The 16,787-nt window shown below is 39.6% G+C and overlaps 1 protein-coding gene across 4 annotated transcripts in view; it reads left to right on the top strand.

Annotated features, from left to right (window-relative positions):
* Positions 1-16,787, top strand: part of ARHGAP22 (Rho GTPase activating protein 22) — a 132,815-nt gene that overhangs the window by 11,193 nt on the left and 104,835 nt on the right. For all 4 annotated transcript variants that reach the window (XM_069863251.1, XM_069863252.1, XM_069863253.1 and 1 more), the window contains exons 2-3: positions 6,381-6,580; positions 10,515-10,602. In XM_069863251.1, the coding sequence (XP_069719352.1) occupies positions 6,381-6,580; positions 10,515-10,602 (288 nt within the window). The remainder of the gene's footprint in view (positions 1-6,380; positions 6,581-10,514; positions 10,603-16,787) is intronic.

Raw genomic sequence — 16,787 nt, forward strand, 5'->3', positions numbered from 1 at the left:
CATGAATTTGTAGCAATAGTTGGAAGACAAATCTAAATTGTTCTTCAAGAGTAAAGGGCTAAATTATGCCACTGCTTATGTTGGGATTTTCTTCATTGTGTGGAGTGAGTTGCATTCATTATCAAATAGACATGAATTTTCCTTAACTTGTGAAAAGCCCTGCAATAATGTATGTGCTACTGTATATGTGTTCTTTGATACAATAAAGACAAGACATTAGCAGGTCATCTGTTAGCCTGTTTCATGGCAGCCTTCAAGCTTTGCATCATTCTAAAAGATAACTAAGATTGAAATCAATTCTTGCCTTCCTTCATCCTGATCCCTCCACTGCCTTGTTCAGGTACACTACCTGTATACTTTTGTAAAGTAATTGATCAGTAAAGTGGCTTTTATGGTCATGTTGTACAGGTCACTGGAGTATAAAATTATTTTTCTGATTTAGAACGTCCCTTATACAGAGCTGACTATAGCATTTGTAAGGTGGTAAAAGGTCATTGCTGTTACCATGGACACTACTAAGATGACCAAGATTAATTTCTTCATGCCAGCTAGGAAGCAACTCCCTTCATACTAGTGTGTTTTTGCCTCTTGGTTCTGACCATGTTCTATAAATGCTGTACTGTAGGTAGAAAACAGTCATAGTTTTTCTACATGTTCTGCAAAGGAAATGCTGCTTATTTATTGAAGATTGGTGCGAAGAACTGAGCCAGCTCTGATGACTCTAGAAAGGCTGTTGACAACTTTAAATATGTGCTTCTGTGCCCAAACTAACCTGCTAGCTAGCAGGAAATCTTGCCTAATGTTCTGCCAGGTGCTGTCGGTGTGCCTACCCTTAGAACATGCTGGTATGGAGAATTTATGCAGTCTAGTTTCACTGTTCAGAACTTCTTGGTGCATGTGTAGTTTTCTTCTCTTTCCCTTTTGCAGGTGAAAGAACAGTGACTGATCAGGTGATGCAAAAATATATAATTGTCTTGGGAGTTCTGAGAGGGGGTGAACCTGCAGTCTAGAGACAGGGTGCTCCGTCATGAACAAGTCTAGTTTCCCAGACCATCTGGGCTCCCTTTTGGGGACTTTGGTGCAACTTCTGCTCCAACATATAATTTATTTCTTGTCAGAGTCCTTCAGTCTGTCTCAAATTCTTTGGCCGTAGCTGTGCTCTGTAGCTGAAGTGTGATTTTTCAATCATTCGCTTGCTATTCAGATCTTTCTTCATACATTTCTACTTTCTGCTCAAAAGGCTCTGTGGTTAGTATGGGGTGAGTTTGTTTTGTTTTGTTTGTTTGTTCTCTTGGGTTTGGGTTTTGTTTTTAAACAGAATGTGTCTTTCCTATAGGTAAATACCTATGACCAAAGTTTCTGCCCTTCAGATAAGGACCAGAAAGTGTATTAGCCTGTCAACACAGCCAGTTTCTAACAGCTGTTATCCCTAGTCCAAGAGTGAAATTATACCATTATATGTTGGATTTCAGATTTATGAAGTGACCTTCGGGAATACAATTGTTTTTGCAGGAACTTAATAATATCAAGAAAACATTTGCATAAATAGATACTTCCCTCAGGCTGTCAGATTCTTTTCTGTTCTTGACAAGTCTACTGCTTTGGTACATGCAGTCTGGTATCTCAACCACTACAGAAAATATGGGCTACTGGACAGACATATGTAATGTTAATTGTCTTCCTCCTTTTCCTTTGGTGGAACAGTAAAGGTACAGAACTGCTTCCAGTGTAATGCATGTGTGGTTTCTCTGAGGGGGAAAAATATGTGAGTTTCCAAACCCATTTATTTTTCCTTTCATTTTCTTCAACAATAGCTGATGAATGGCCATGAAAAATTATTTTCCAGTGCAAAATATCCTTTCATATTTTTATTTTGACTTAAAGAAAATGGAAGGAATGAAGTAGTACACAGCATGTCATCTTGATCTATAGAATGTTCAGAATGGAGAGGTGTAGCTTTCTTGAATAGAAATAAGAGAGCACAACCTGGTCTTATGGTAGTGTTTCTGAATGTAGCAGGCGTCCTCCAGGTCACAAAATGTGAGCAAGCATGTGGCTGTGTAGCACCATTTGGTTTCTGTACAGATTGCCACTGTTTGGCTTGGGGGAGCTAAAAGCCATTCCCAGTTACTTGCAACTGATACCCTTCTAGTTATCTAAACACCAATCACTTCAAATATTCTGCCTTTAATTTCTTTGCTTGTTGTATTTCAATATGATGCATTTTCAGACTGTGTTGACTAAGTCTCTTGTTTTTATTTGTGCTCGCTGGCTGTGGTAACCTAGCAATCAAATCCAGACGCACATACAGATGCATAATGGACACAGAAAACAAATCTAAACCAAGTATTTTATTTCCTGCAATTTAGTGAAAGGAAATGCAGTTATCTCTTTTGAAGGCAAGCGAGTCTTGTATTTTCAGTACATTCATTTTTAAGGCAAAGTTTGAATTGTATAAAACAACTGAAAAAATTGTTTATAGTATGTGAAACCACTTTGCTTTATCATTAGTACTTTAAACAAAGGCTGTATCGGAAGTAATATGACGTGTCACTATGTCGTTAAACTGAACAAACACTAGAGTGAAGTGCCATCACTGTAGAACTGTTTGTCAGCCAGAATCAATAATGATGACTATTGATTTAAGCTAACTGCCCATGAAATTTCAAAACCTTATGACTTTAGCTGATGCTGAATTGCATTGACTTGATTGATTGATTTCCACGTCCCTGATAGAAGTAGGTTCATATTGATTGCTCAGATTTGTAGTGGCGTTCAGAGCTGTGAGTGGGCGAAGGGGAGCAGAAGAGATTGTATAATGTTGCCAGGCAGGATTTACTTCAGGAAGGGAGAATAGCATGGGAGGGGGAGTGAGAATGATGTGGGAAGGGAACGGAATGGAAAGGAAGAAGGTGTCTCTGTTATGTGTGTACTTATGGTAGAAAACAGATGTGATGAGAAATCAGGAATGTGTATATCATTTGGAGCCAGATCTTTGTTGCAGGGGAACACTTCTAGAAGTGTATGGTGCTGCCTTAATAGGGAAAGGAGGAGAAATGGAGAAAAAGTAGTTTGGGAGCCCTGATTTGGGATGGGGGTAGGGATTGCTATCTATGTAAGGAATAGCACCATGGCTCTATCTGATTTGGTCTGTTCACTCTTTAGGATAATGTTTGAGGTATTTTGGGTGGGGGTCTTGTTTAGTGTAGCCCAGGCATTTACACATCTGATGTTGATCATCACCCCACTATCTTTGCTTATATTCCTTTTCCCAATTTCATCTAGATATGAGAAGTTCAATATGCCAGTGTCACTTCCAGTCACAGGAGTGTTTTCAAGTTCTGATTCTTGCCTTCTGATGATTTGTCATCCCAAAAACCAGGATTGGCTCTTTATTAATAGCCACTATGGGTCACCAAGGCTATGGTTCTGCTTGGGAGAGGGATGAAGTCGGAGAGAGTTTGTATAACTACATGCAAGTTAGTAAAACTTGGAACTGCTGGGAATGCCGTGCTTAATCTGGAGAGTGCTGACGTGCTCCAGTGTGGAGATGACTGAGGTACTCTCAATGATTTTGGGATTATTAGACTGATTGATTAGATTTATAGGCAAGATATTGACCCAGAAACATTATAGTTCCATTTGGAAAAGCAAATTCTTGGGATATTTGTTCTTGTAATAACCAACGTTTTAACATGAGGAAAGGAGTCTGAGACAAGTCTAAACCTGATTACAGTTTGGTCCTTGTTGTAAAATGTGGCCTGGGAAGAAGCAGAGGCGGTTCCTTCAACTAAATCCTTATTGGCTTCTGCAATAGAGTTTTACAAGTGAAAAGTTGTTTTCTTACTACATTCGTGTGAAAGGGGATCCTCTGTTTCTTGGCTGTGATGAGTTGTGGGCCGAAGTTGTGGTGGTATTTTCAGTAATCGTCTGCTAGAGGGCACTGTCTTGCCAGAATGGGATTTATTAAGGCATAAGGATCCTGGTGAAAAGCGGTTCTTCATTTGTTTTGCTGGAATTAAATTGCCTGTGTACTAAAGCTTAGAGTACAGACAGTATACTTAGAGAATGTGTTTGGATATATCAAAGCCTAATTTGAAGTGAATTTTGTAATAAGGTTCATACACTCACTTCCCCCCTCGTCTATGTTAAAAAAGTATAAATCAGGATTGAGAAGTGCTGCTTTACTTAAGCAAGTTTGAAGTTCGCTGGTAAACTTCACTAATATAGGACAAACGCTGCATGTGAGCTCAGGTTAAATTCAGCAAGGCATTTTAGCCAGAAATAGGGGAAGTAAAAGGCTGGAAAAGCTATGATGCTGCATCAATGCTTTTTATACCATTTAAAAATTTTAAATAATTTCTTAATTTTGTTTTTAGTTTCACTTTATTTCCGTATAGTGGGAAGCTGTTATAGATTGTCACCTCTTTTATCTTAACTAAGGCACAAGGCAAAACTGATTATTCAAAGTTCTGTTGAGAGCAACAGAATTTACCTTAGCAGTTTGGTGAAATCGGGAAAAAAAATCCTCTATGCCTATCAGATGGGGCTTTCACTGACTCTGAAATTTAAGACTAATAAAGTGATGCCATATTCTCCCTATAAAACTGCAAAGTTGTCAGACTGAGTGCCTGCTGAATTGTTACAGGGGAGGTGAGTGGATTTGTAAGCCAAGATATGGGAGGAAAGTGTATGATACTATACAAATGGAGGTTGCTGTCGCTTTGACTTTTTGGTAATGGATGATGTGGTGCAATTCAGATCTGCCCTCTGCTGACAGAAGTGTTTAGTGTGTAAAAGTGCTGGGTTTATATTTCTGTGAGAAGCAGAACGCGATAGCCTGACTGTCATGTCATGAGGAAGGTCGAAGTAGATTTTATTGCAGACACCAATGTGATTTCCCTCACTGGTTTACACAGAGGAGGCTCTCCAAAGATCTGAATTCAGTCCCCTATCTGCCTTTCCTTCTGTGGCAGCTTGCTTAATGGAAGAGAAGAAATAGGATCAACTTTAATGTTCCCATTGTGATTTTTTTTTTGTAATTGTTATTATGCTATTTTACTTTTTATTCCTCAACCATCACTTCTACTTTATAACGTATGCCAAAGAAAGAAAAGTCAGTTCCATCACTGTGAAGCACTAGGGGCAGAAACCAGAGGCAGGTGGAAACATCAGGGCTGCGTGTTTTAAATGTGTAAACCCAAAATAGGCAAAGCTAGATGATATGCTGAGAGGCAGAGGGTTGCCCTTTGTTACAGATAGAATTAGCTGTAGTGTATCTGGAATGGCTGAACAAGGTTGCCTGGTTTTAGGCTGCAGAAGTTTACAATGTTAATGTGAGGCATTAATGATGTATATTTAAACATATTGGCCTGTAAAATGTAGGCCTGTCTCAAGTGGGCAGTTATTGATTGTGCTTTAAGTTAGCTGAATGTATAATAGAAAATAGGAAGATAAAGGATCGTGCTAGCACAAATGAAAGAAAATGGCTTGAGACATTAAATAACCTTTATAAGATTTTTTTGTAAATCCAAAGGAAGTACAGGTGGAAAAAAGACCTATGAGGTCATCTAGCATGTCAGTTCTAGAGGACTGGCTTGCTGCCTGCAGTATATAATTATTGTCTGCTACTCCAGATTAGCTTTAAATGCCCCAAGCTTTAGTACTCTTACAGCAGGCATGTGGGAGGAGAAGAGGAAGGAAAGAACAGGATAGTTCTGTTCTGCTTCTAAAGCCTTTCCTGAGATTTACATCCATCTTTCTCTTCAATGTCTTCTCTTTTTTAAAAATTTCCATTTAATTATTCTCTATAGCTATATTATCTATATGTGCCTTGTTCTCTTTTTTGAATTTTTCTCAGTTCTGAATCAATTTTTCTTCCTGTAGCAGCTGGTTTCACTGGCTGATCACCCCAGTAGTGGTAGTGTGTGGCAGGAGAATTTTTTTTATACTCTCTCCTTCCTTCTTTTCTGTCATCCCTCACCATTTGCACTTCTTCACTGGGGAAATATCCTTTAGGAGAGCAATGTCATTATGTCATACAATATATGACATATAATATAATAATATTATAAAATAATAATATATGTCATATAATGACTTGCCACAAAGGAAGGTAGTATGAGCAGTGGAACCTTGGTGGAGATAGTCTGTCACCTAGAAGGCTGCTGGAATGAGGAGTGTTCAAAATGTTGATATCGGTCTTGTGTTTGACTATCATGAACTTGAAAGTACACCCTGAAAAACAGGTAACTATTAGAAGAGGGAGCATGCAAGTAATGATTTGTCAGTACCTGAGAAGAAAGTATGGAACAGTTATTTAGCCTCTTTATCTGTTCTTATCTTTATTTGTTTCATTTATTCTGTAATTATTTCTTCAGCACGGTCAAAGAGTTTGGTGATGGGTGAACAGATTGGGCCTCCTCCCAGACCTTCTTCTCCAAACCCTCAAGAACATGTGCTGAAGTGTGGCTGGCTAAAGAAACAAAGGAGCATTATGAAGAACTGGCAGCAGCGATGGTTTGTGCTGCGTGGGGACCATCTCTACTATTATAAGGATGAAGAGGAAACCAAACCTCAGGTATGACTACTTCGAGACCTGTAGGGCATGTTGGTTGTGACTTGTGTGGGTCAAAGTCACTACTTTGACTGACAGCTCACTTCAGTTGCTCTCTATCCTAGCTGAAATCATACATGCTTTAGGAGTCTCAAAGGCAAGACACATCATCACAGGGAAACTTAGCTACTATCTGTGCAGGCAGTAGAGCTTGGGAGAAAGTTAGAAGGTATTTATTTACCCACTGGGGCATGTTAACCTCCAAATCTTAGTATGGCCATCTGTGAGACTGGAGTTTGACAGGAAGAGATATGGAGTTCCAGATTACTGAGGCAGAAGTGAAAAATGTTGCTTGTCAGCTGGGAATGCATTATCTCCCCAGTGATTCGTTGTTAAGCAGGGATGTAAGCCAGCTGCTTAGGGCTAGCTTGTATGAGTAGAGTGTGCAGGTTTTGTTACATGAGAGCATGCAGGGCTTAAGAATGGGGTGTGATATGTGTTTTATACACACTTGGGAGCTATTACTTTTCTATGCAAATTTCAGAGAGAAAGAATGTACTCAAGGCTTTTTGCTGCCTATGTCTGTAAGGAGGGCTGCGTACCTGACAGCGAAATCTAAACTGGAGAGGGGGGGAGAAATTAAACTATCTAAGGCTTGCCTTTATCAAAACTTTCAGACTTTATGGAGCATGAATGAAAAAGAACTCTTTTCTAGATGGAAACCACTGGTTAAGTCCTACTATGCAATATATATTGGACAGTGTTGTAGGGTTGTCCAAAGTAGGCCATGGAAAGAGAATGGACGGAGGAAGGGGATAGGATCAAAATGCTTCAAGACTAGCAAGGAGAGAAGAGGTCAGCTAGTGGTTAGATACTTTAATAACAATCACTAAATAATTGAATAAATCAAACCACAGTAGGGATGCTTAAAGTAAGTTTAGATCAGCTGTATCAGTTTGTCCATGGGACAGCAGATGTATGCAAGAAAGCTTTCAAAAGCATGTTTATTCTTGCAAGAAACTTAGGAGATTCCAATTAACTCTGTGCTGAGCAGCTGTAGGGCAGTTTGCTGGTGATAAAGGGTAATAGACAGTCAATGTTCCCTTGGGCACGCGACATATTTAACTTGCAACTTTTTGGTAGCATATAATTTTAAAAGTTTTTAATAAAGTGAATGTTGTGCAAGTATGTCACTCTTAAGCTAAGTATTAATTAATGGAATTTATGACTAACTTCTTGCTGTTTCACATGCCTTTTCGTATATGTTGCTGGTCTAGCACTGATTTCTTAAAATTAAATGCGATTCTCTAAAACAGGTTATAGTGGCAGGACACTGCTCCTGCACCTAGGCAAATGCAGAGCTGAGGACATTGCATTTGTCAGTCTGAACTTGGCATTAAATTCAGGACAATTTTCTTCTTTTCTGAACATTCTATATCTAGATCACTTTGTGGAGAGGTGTGTTGTACTCCAGGATGGGATGATGTTTACAGCTGAGATGAAGAATTTCTTATTAAATTTCTTCAGTACGCCTGTAAAATACACTTGCAGCATTTGAGCTAAGGGCTTTCCTAGCTGCTATAGTATATTAGGTAGCATATTTAATGTAATTGTTGTTTAGACTGTCAGGCTTCTAATCAGAGTAATTGAACAGAAGGAACATAATTGAATGAGCCAGACAATGTCCCTGTACTGCTGCCTCCTGATGAGTCAGTGTAGGCATTACGGAGTGACAGGCAGCCCGTGTAATACTATCACCATCCACACACTCATTATAGCCAATTATTAAACTGCTTGATACAGCTGTGTGCTGTATCAATTTCATTGTAGATTGAATAAATTTCAATAAATTTCATTGTAGAGTGAGGACAGAAATGAATTTACCCCTGCAAGCCCGACACATGCATGATAGATTCATGAGGATACTGATTGTCTGCATCTTAGATCTTGCATTTATCGGGTGAGGGGTTTGATCAGTCATTATGGGTAGCTTGTTGTTTGAAGGCTAGAGAGACTTAAACGTGGTGATGTAACTTATTGTTGCTCAGGACTGTACAAGCAACAGCTGGATTTTGCACTTTTAAGGCAAGAACCTTATCTTCCTATACAATGCATGGAGAGATTTGAGCACTTCTGAACTGCATCAGTGAATATGATGATTTTTTTCAAAGATCTTGAGCTGATTCTATAGACTCAGTTTCTTTTGTGGAAGCAGCTGCAGTTTTCACTGGGAAATGCTTTGGTTTAGGGTGTTAGAGGCATAAATTGCCTGAACTATAATCTCTTCTAGAGTAAACATCGCCCTCATGTAGCAAAGGTATGTCTGACTGACGGGGGGCAATTGACATGGCACCATATGGTGCACCAAGGATAGAGAAGGTCCATTTGCTTCATTTTTTTTTTTTGCAGAAGTGGTGATTTGAGGCAAGAAAATGACAAACTCTGGAAGGCATTGCAGAGTGATATTTTGGGTTAACCCTTTGGCTTCATCACTGACTTAAATTTCCTGCAGAAAAGAAGGGCTTTTTGGAACTCTTCAGTTTGGCAGCACTTTTCTGTTAACTGCTCCTGCTCTTTACTGTAAATACACTCTGAATTTCCTGCTATATGTATACTGCTGTATATCGTCATTCCACGATATGAACCTGAAAAAGTATATACCTGCATGTATGTCATTGGGTTTTGCCTGAAGTATGTGTGGCCTGGCTGTATGTTTTTTCCAAGCTTGTTCATTCAAACAGGGGGAAAAGAACCCTCCACAAAAGTGTACCTTCTTCCGAAGTAACACAGGGCTTGATTCAGAGTCCTGAGTTCTGCTTGATTATAAATGTGAAGTGTAAGTAACTGTTTAAGTGAGGATTTTTATTTGCTTTACGTTACTGGGTAAGGAAGACTTAACCTTTTATTTTGAGCTGGTTTGTAGGCACTATCCATTTTTTAGACTGGCTAGTTTTGCTTAGAGGGCTTCTGAGGAAAGGGCTGTACCTTAGAGGAAGAGTGTGTCACTGTTTCTATAACAACTTCTCTTTCTACAAAATGTAAATTGGTTCTCAAAGGAAAGCAGCTGTTAACATTTAAGAGCAACAACTTCTGATAGAAACAACTATTGCTAGCCTTCAAATGATACCTGAAGCTATGGAAGTCTGGTCAGCTGGAATCAACTGATATTGTATTAGTTTTTATTGCTGTGTGTTAATAAGGTAATGACCTGAAAATGTAAATTTACAGCTGAGAATGCATGAATGCCATATTTAAGTTAAACCAACAAAATTACTTTAAGAGCTGGGTTTTGGGTTGGGTTTGTTTTTTTTTTTTTTGGCCAACTTTGTGATTTTTGCATTTGTTTTGTTCCACCCAAGTTACTGGACACCAGCTTCCTGTGATCTCTTAGCTTTTCCATAGAGGAAAATGATTTTGTTCCAATTTAAAATACTATGCCAACAGCTATGCAGAATTCCTGAGCTGGAATACATTGTGTTAATTATGTTTGGGCGGCAGAATTCTGGCTGCATTTGAACTCAGGGACTAAAGAGGCTCAGATTTCTTGCTAGGGAAGCTATAAACTCTTGAATTAAAAGGTAGTCACATTGCCTAGCCAATCTGAGTCACCTGAGAATCTCTGGAAACTAGACCATTTTCTTCAGTTGCAGAAATAAAGATTTATGAGTAGAACTTCAGCCACCTCGTGTGGCTATAGCCAGAAATTAAAAGTCAAAATAAAATATAGATGTACTGTGAGGTGATACTTTTGCAAGGGAAAATTAGTTACAGAAATCAAGGAGAATCATTTACGCATGCTCAGAATGCTGCTAATTCAGAGGAAAGCTCAATCTTTTGCTTAGAAGGATGGGTTTGGAAAGGAGATGGACTCAGTGGAGGGGTGGGGCTTTTATTTGGTACGTCTGTTAATTTTATCTTCTTTTCATTACCCTCTTCATAGCCTTTCCCTTCTTTACAGGGTTTGATAGTACTACAAGGCAATCAGGTGAATGAGCTGCCACCTAATCCTGAAGAACCAGGAAAGCATCTCTTTGAAATTATCCCAGGTAGGCCAGTATTTCCTTGTACTTTTAACATAATCAGTTGGAAGTGAGATGATGTCATTCATGATAATAGAACTGTACTGACCACTTCACTTTTAAGCATTCTGATACACTAGCCAGATTTATCTAGAGATTGGGAAATGAGACTTGACAGACTACTGTGTTCTTTGTTTGGAGATAACTGCTGCTATGGTACCTCATGAAAATAGTTTTTGAGCTGCGTCACGCTCCTTGATTTTTCTGTTTGTTTTCTTATTTTTCCTTGACTGGAGTGTTATATATGGTCTCTCAAGCTGGTGTGTTTCTCTGGTTGTTACAGGAGAAGCTGGCACAGAGCACAGCACAAAAACTTATGGAAAAGGGGCATGTGCTATCTGGATGTAATTTCTTTCCTATGTAGTAGTCTGCCCTGTTCTGAGAAAAGAGAGGTGAGGGCTGGGAAGGTGGAGAAAGAAAGAAAAAAAGTTTGTGTTCCACATTTCCATAAAAGATCAAAGAGAAGAGATGAGCTGCCATGGAAGAGGGGTTGAAATTTTGTTGCGTAGAAAGCTTTATGATCTGTCAGCTTAGTCTTAATATAAACTTTTGCAATCTTTTTGGCTTCCCTGTAAAAGCGTCCTATGGACTGACTTGGTACCTCCAGGATATATTTAGGCTTAAGTTCCCTGTTGCAGCATAAGAGCAATTGTATTTAATTTTATTCTGATTGTAGTTGAGAGAGGATTGTCCCTGTGCATAGATTTGAATACAGTAGATTTTAGAGGTAGCTTTCTGTGGCAGGTTCTACAGAGAAGAAAGCTGTTGAACCACTAGGAGTGCTAGACCAGAATAGTGAGAAAGATGAACTGTGTTAGTCCTCCCACAGCTATCTCCCAACACCTGAAGACTGAGTTCCTGAAAACAGAGGGAGACAGACTTGACTGTGGTAAAGAATATGTGACTGTATGGACCCAGTCATGCTTTACTTCATGATCAGTTTCTTCTTTCTGTGCATCTTATTGTCTGTTTCTGCACACTGTTGGTGCTGTTGATCGGGTAGAAGAAAGTAATTACATTAGTTATCAGGCTGTCTTATTTTTTTTTTCCTTCTTTAATTAAATGGACAAGACAGGGAGTCCTTGTCCCTGTAGTTGACTACTTCTGTCATAGAGGCAGGTGTGCTTTTACCCATGTCTCTTTCTTATCCACTAATCAGGCTGGTTTAAAATGACTGTGTTGCACACCCCTCTTAACACAGTATCAGGCAGTGTAAGTAGAGCAGATAGTGCTGCAAGGTTTTGAATTACACTAGCAGGCAGGGGTTTGCAGTGAATCAGTCACAGAATTCTGTTTGGCACACAGGAAGCTGCTTGGGAAAAAGAGAGTTATTATTATTTTCTCTTTCTTATCACTGCGTGATATCTGGTAATGCTCTTTTCTCTTATACCACACCATGCCCTCATAGGAAAGTCTTCCCCACATAGCAGGGCATTGGGCTCATAGTGTTACTTGCATGGAAGATCTCCTAGGAATTGACGTTTGCTGTCTGAATTTGAGATGCCTTCTGCAAAATTTTGCAAAGATTGTGCACCATGTTTTGTAGAAGGACTGTGGACCCAGGACGTGAAAGCACTTGGGCTGTTGTAATTGCAAATGATCCCATCTGTTCTGGCGGTGATCTAAAATAATTAACCGAGTCAGGCACTGGCTCTATTGAATTCCCTGCAGTTTTGACTTTGCCCTGTGGTTCCAGGTGGGAAAAGAGTAATTCTGTACTTCTTGCCCAGCCCGTTAGGTTATGTTGCCGTAGGCTGCAAAAGAATTGTCCTGAACTGCAGGTGGTTGTTACTTCAGTGGAGTTTTCAACAAGCCACATGTTTTACATAAAGGCTATCCATAGGGGTGGGGGGAAAAAAAATGGCATTGTTCACAATATAGTTGCAAATCCTAGAACATCTGTGTTCAGCTTGTGGTTTTAACATTGCCCTTCTCTGTGTATACCCTGGAAAAACAATTCAGTCTTAGTGCAACACTATCTCGCCTGCAAAACTAACATGTTTTCTGTACCTTGTAGGGCTAAACCCATTTGTTTTTGTAGCAAGCTCAGTTGCTACGTGGATAGAGAGTATTGAAAAATGCCTTAAATAGCCAGTTGATACAGATGTCACTACAGAATGTGGCCTGAAGAGTTCCGCGTTCTGTTCGCTGCAGATTTAATCTGTGCTGGTGTTGGCATAAGCGCCTTTTCTTTTTTGTATGTCTTCTGAAATGACTTCATGGTTGCCAGCCTGCAGAACACCCACGTAGTGAAGAGCTCTTAAATGGATGCTGAATAGGAATGGAAGCACTTAATTGTTTTCCACCACTTTGTCTTCCCCTGTCTTGAGTGTATGGCCATGATTATATCTCTGCCTAATTGTGCCTCAGCTCTCCCACTGTAAACTAGGACTATGTGGTTTCTATAGGGATGTTGAAATCTTTTACTGGTATTAACTAAGTTGGGGCTCTTGTGAATATGAATATTTGCCATAGCTGTAAATACAGAAACAGGGTTTTACTGTGCCTGTAAGGGGCAGAGCTTTAACTAACAAAATTAAGAACAGGGTGCAGCATTCTTAAAATATTCCCATAGCATCTGTATACCAACTTTTCTGACAAAGAGGAGAGGCTGAGATCTTCCAGCAAGGAAACTTTCAATTGGTCTGTGTTACCAATTACCTCCAAAACCCTATTTTGTGGTAAATAGCTAAGGCTTTCAGCATCCTCATTGCAGGCTATGTAAGCTTGGCTGTGGGAGCTGCTTTCTCAGAGTGCAGGGATTAGAGTAACAGCATGTCCTGCACTGTAACAGAGCACGTATTGATTTTCTGCTGAGTAACAAGAACTAATGATGGGCATTGTGTATTATTCATGTTTCATCAAGTTCATTTCTAAGCTGTATAGTGCAGCTGGGAGAAGGGTTAACTAGGGACATGAGAGACGGCAGAGTAGTTCTACAGTCAAATCAGTGTTAGATCTGGTGGCCGGACTTCCCGAAATACCTCCTTTGGCAGAGGTGTTCTCTGCCCTCTTTTCTAGGGAAACAGTAAATTTCTGGACCCTTTTTTAACCCATTTATGCTTTCCTCCCTCACAGCTAGTGAAATACAAAGTGGAATGGCAGGGTAGGCTGTGGGTTCAAGTTGTTCTCATGTTCCAGTGCATGTTAGCAGGTGGGGAGGTTGTTTTTTATAAAATTGACAGGGTAGTATGAGGTCAGGTGTGAAGCTTTAACTGTTTGGGATAATCACACAACAGCTGCTATGTAAATAACCACTGTATGTTGTTTGGGAAAGGAGTCCAAATCTGGTAACAGAAAGAGCATCTGACTGATTGCTAGGGACTACAAATCAATCTTGCTTTAGGCTGGACTTACAGTGCATTTCAGAATGGTGTAATGCAGTGTGTAAGAACCACAGGGACAGGTCTCTGAGAATGTCTTAAGGAATATTGATGGCTTAAATGCTCCTGAGGCCTCACCTTTTAGGAAGCTGATGCTTTTAATGCCTTGTGGAAAATAGTCTGACTGTTTTTATTCTCTGGTCATCACTGAGATGATATGCTCAAGTTTCTCTGCAGAGATAATTCTCTGATATTGTGATGCTTTCTGAGTTAAGGACAGGAGTGGTAGAAAGTTCAGATTTTAGGAGGTTTCTTTGTAGAAAACTTGGTGACTTTTCAGAAGGTTCTTCTGTTCTGCTTCAGAATTGTTTCAACTGATACTCTAATGGAGATTAAGAGCTGAAAGATAGAAACATGAACAAGAAATTTTCAATGGATTACCTGGTACCTCTTTGGCTAACATCCAAATTTCTGTTCCACTAGGTTTAGACCAGGAAGTTGAATTTGTCACCTGCAGAACAGACAAGTACCTTCAGTGACTGCTGTTTGGTTTTTTTCTGGGGAAGATATTTTTTTGTTCTTTTTTTTTTTTTTTTTTTACTATGGAATCATTCTGGAGTAATCCTCTTGTCCAAAGAAAATGCTGCCTTTTGTATTTCAGCAAACTAGTATGATATGGTTGAAAGCAGCCTTTCTGAAAAATTCCTGACCAAAACTCGCACTATACATTTCTGTCTCCTTATCACAGATGATGGATAATTACTGTTTCTGCAAGGTCAACAGTATCAGCTCTTAGTTGGATCTTTCTCTGAAAACAACAGTGCAGTTTTGTAATAAATTTAACTTGATTTCACTGGAAACTACTGCTGAAGGGGTTGATTTGCTTTCCTTGCCTTTCCTCACCTTCTTCCCCAATATATAATCACATCTCTTACTTCAGCTCTTGTGACTGAAAAACCAGCCTTTGAACCAGCTGGATTTCAGATCAATCCAGTTAAGCCTGATGAAAACTCCACCTTCAGATTGCTTTTTGTGCTTCAGTTGAGTAACACCACCAGCCCTTTCTTTAGTGAGGCACTTCAGTCCTCTTCAGAACTGTTGTCTTGAGCTTTTTGCAGACTCAGCCAGAACAAAGATCACTACCTATGCTTGATTTACATATAGAAGGTTATTTTCAAATTGTTAGAGGATGGACCTTAATGGTGTGCTCTTTGATCAGTTATAAAGACTGAACTTGATATAGGCAGCTTGCTGTTATAAATGGGACCTGCATTCAATATTGACTCCTTTAAAGCTGGACTAGTGGATGCATTCTGCCAGAAGATAAGCTAGGGCAGAGTAAAATGCATCATCCAGGAACTTCTGTGCAGGATTTATGTAGAAGCTATTTCACTGCCTTGTTCATGCTAAATAATGAGTAGGGAATAAATGAAGGCAGAATCAGAAGGTGTGCATCCCAATTCTTAGAGGGACAGTAATTGTTGACTACTTGTTCTATAGGGAGTCTGTCAGTGTTATTGGCAGTGTCTTGGAGACCATTTGGAGTGGCAGCTTTTGTTTTGTCCCAGTGGGATGAATGGTACCTACAAAGCAGGTCTGCTCTACAGTATTTTTCTGCATGCCAGGTGATCAGGATCAATTAAGTTATTTTTGTGGCCTTTTCCTCTGAGTTCCTGTGCAGACAGTGTGTAATTAAAGTACTTGGAGGGGAAATTAGGAATTAAAAAATTAAAAATCATTCCATGTTCTCTATTATCCAATGTAAATTGCAGTTCTAACTAACAGCAGGAAACTTGAGCTTACAACTGGTAATTAAATTTTCTCCTGAAGCCTGCAGCTGATAACAGACTGCATATCTGGAAATACAATGATGTTGATATTTGAGGATTTTTGTTTACATTTCTGAGTCTTGGCACTCAGCATATGAGTTAGGGAAATGGCATCAAGTGAAGTAGTTCTGGGTCCTACTGTAAAGAATGAAACAATGTAGTTTCAGCAGTACACTGTAGAAACGCTTAGTAAGTGAGAGTGGAGGATATCACTGTCCGCGGCATTGCATTGACCTGTAGGAGAAGACTGACCTTGGCTCTATAGTGGAGGGCACTGTCTGATCTGTGTTTAACACTTCTGCATGTCTGGAGTGCGGGTGAGGGCACGCAAATATTTATATGTTGCAAAAAGTGGTAACTGTCTTTTGGAACCTGTGGCAGACTTTTCATTATTAAGGAGAGAGAAAACTAAAATGTCTTCTGATCTGTCTTTCCAAAGGAGTGCCCAGAATGATTTAAATTGCATGCCATCTTTGCAGTCTCAGGGTCTGGAAGCTGTTACTATCTTATAAGTTGACTTGAAGACATTCAAGGTAATAATGTCTTGGTGTGAAGACACTTTCTGCTTGTTTTTTGCCAGCTGCAGAGTCTCTAGTCACATACATAAGAATAGCGCAGCCTGAGTCATTTTGGAAGGGTGTATCCTGCACGTCTATGCCTAATAAATTTAATATTTTCTTCTATATGTTCTGCTTGCTCTGTGTGCAAGTGAGCACTAGATGGTGCTGGTTCTTTCCACCTTGCGCTTGGACCCTTGCTGTAGGTTATGGGAAATTTTATGAATCACTTGAGAGCAAGTTCATCCTGTGAAAGGAAATAAGCGACTCTTTATAGTTCATTGGTGTCTCCTCAAAAGAAAATCAGCAAGCCTAACGGTGTTATGGCCCTGCCTGTGAAGCTAATATTGTGGTCTGCAGACAGAATATAATTTTGCATGTATCTCTACACATTTGCCCTGCTATGAGCATGTTTGTCTGAATCCATAGGACACAAGAAACTG

This window comes from Phaenicophaeus curvirostris, chromosome 9, assembly GCF_032191515.1.
Source record: "Phaenicophaeus curvirostris isolate KB17595 chromosome 9, BPBGC_Pcur_1.0, whole genome shotgun sequence".
NCBI classification, from domain to species: domain Eukaryota; kingdom Metazoa; phylum Chordata; class Aves; order Cuculiformes; family Cuculidae; genus Phaenicophaeus; species Phaenicophaeus curvirostris.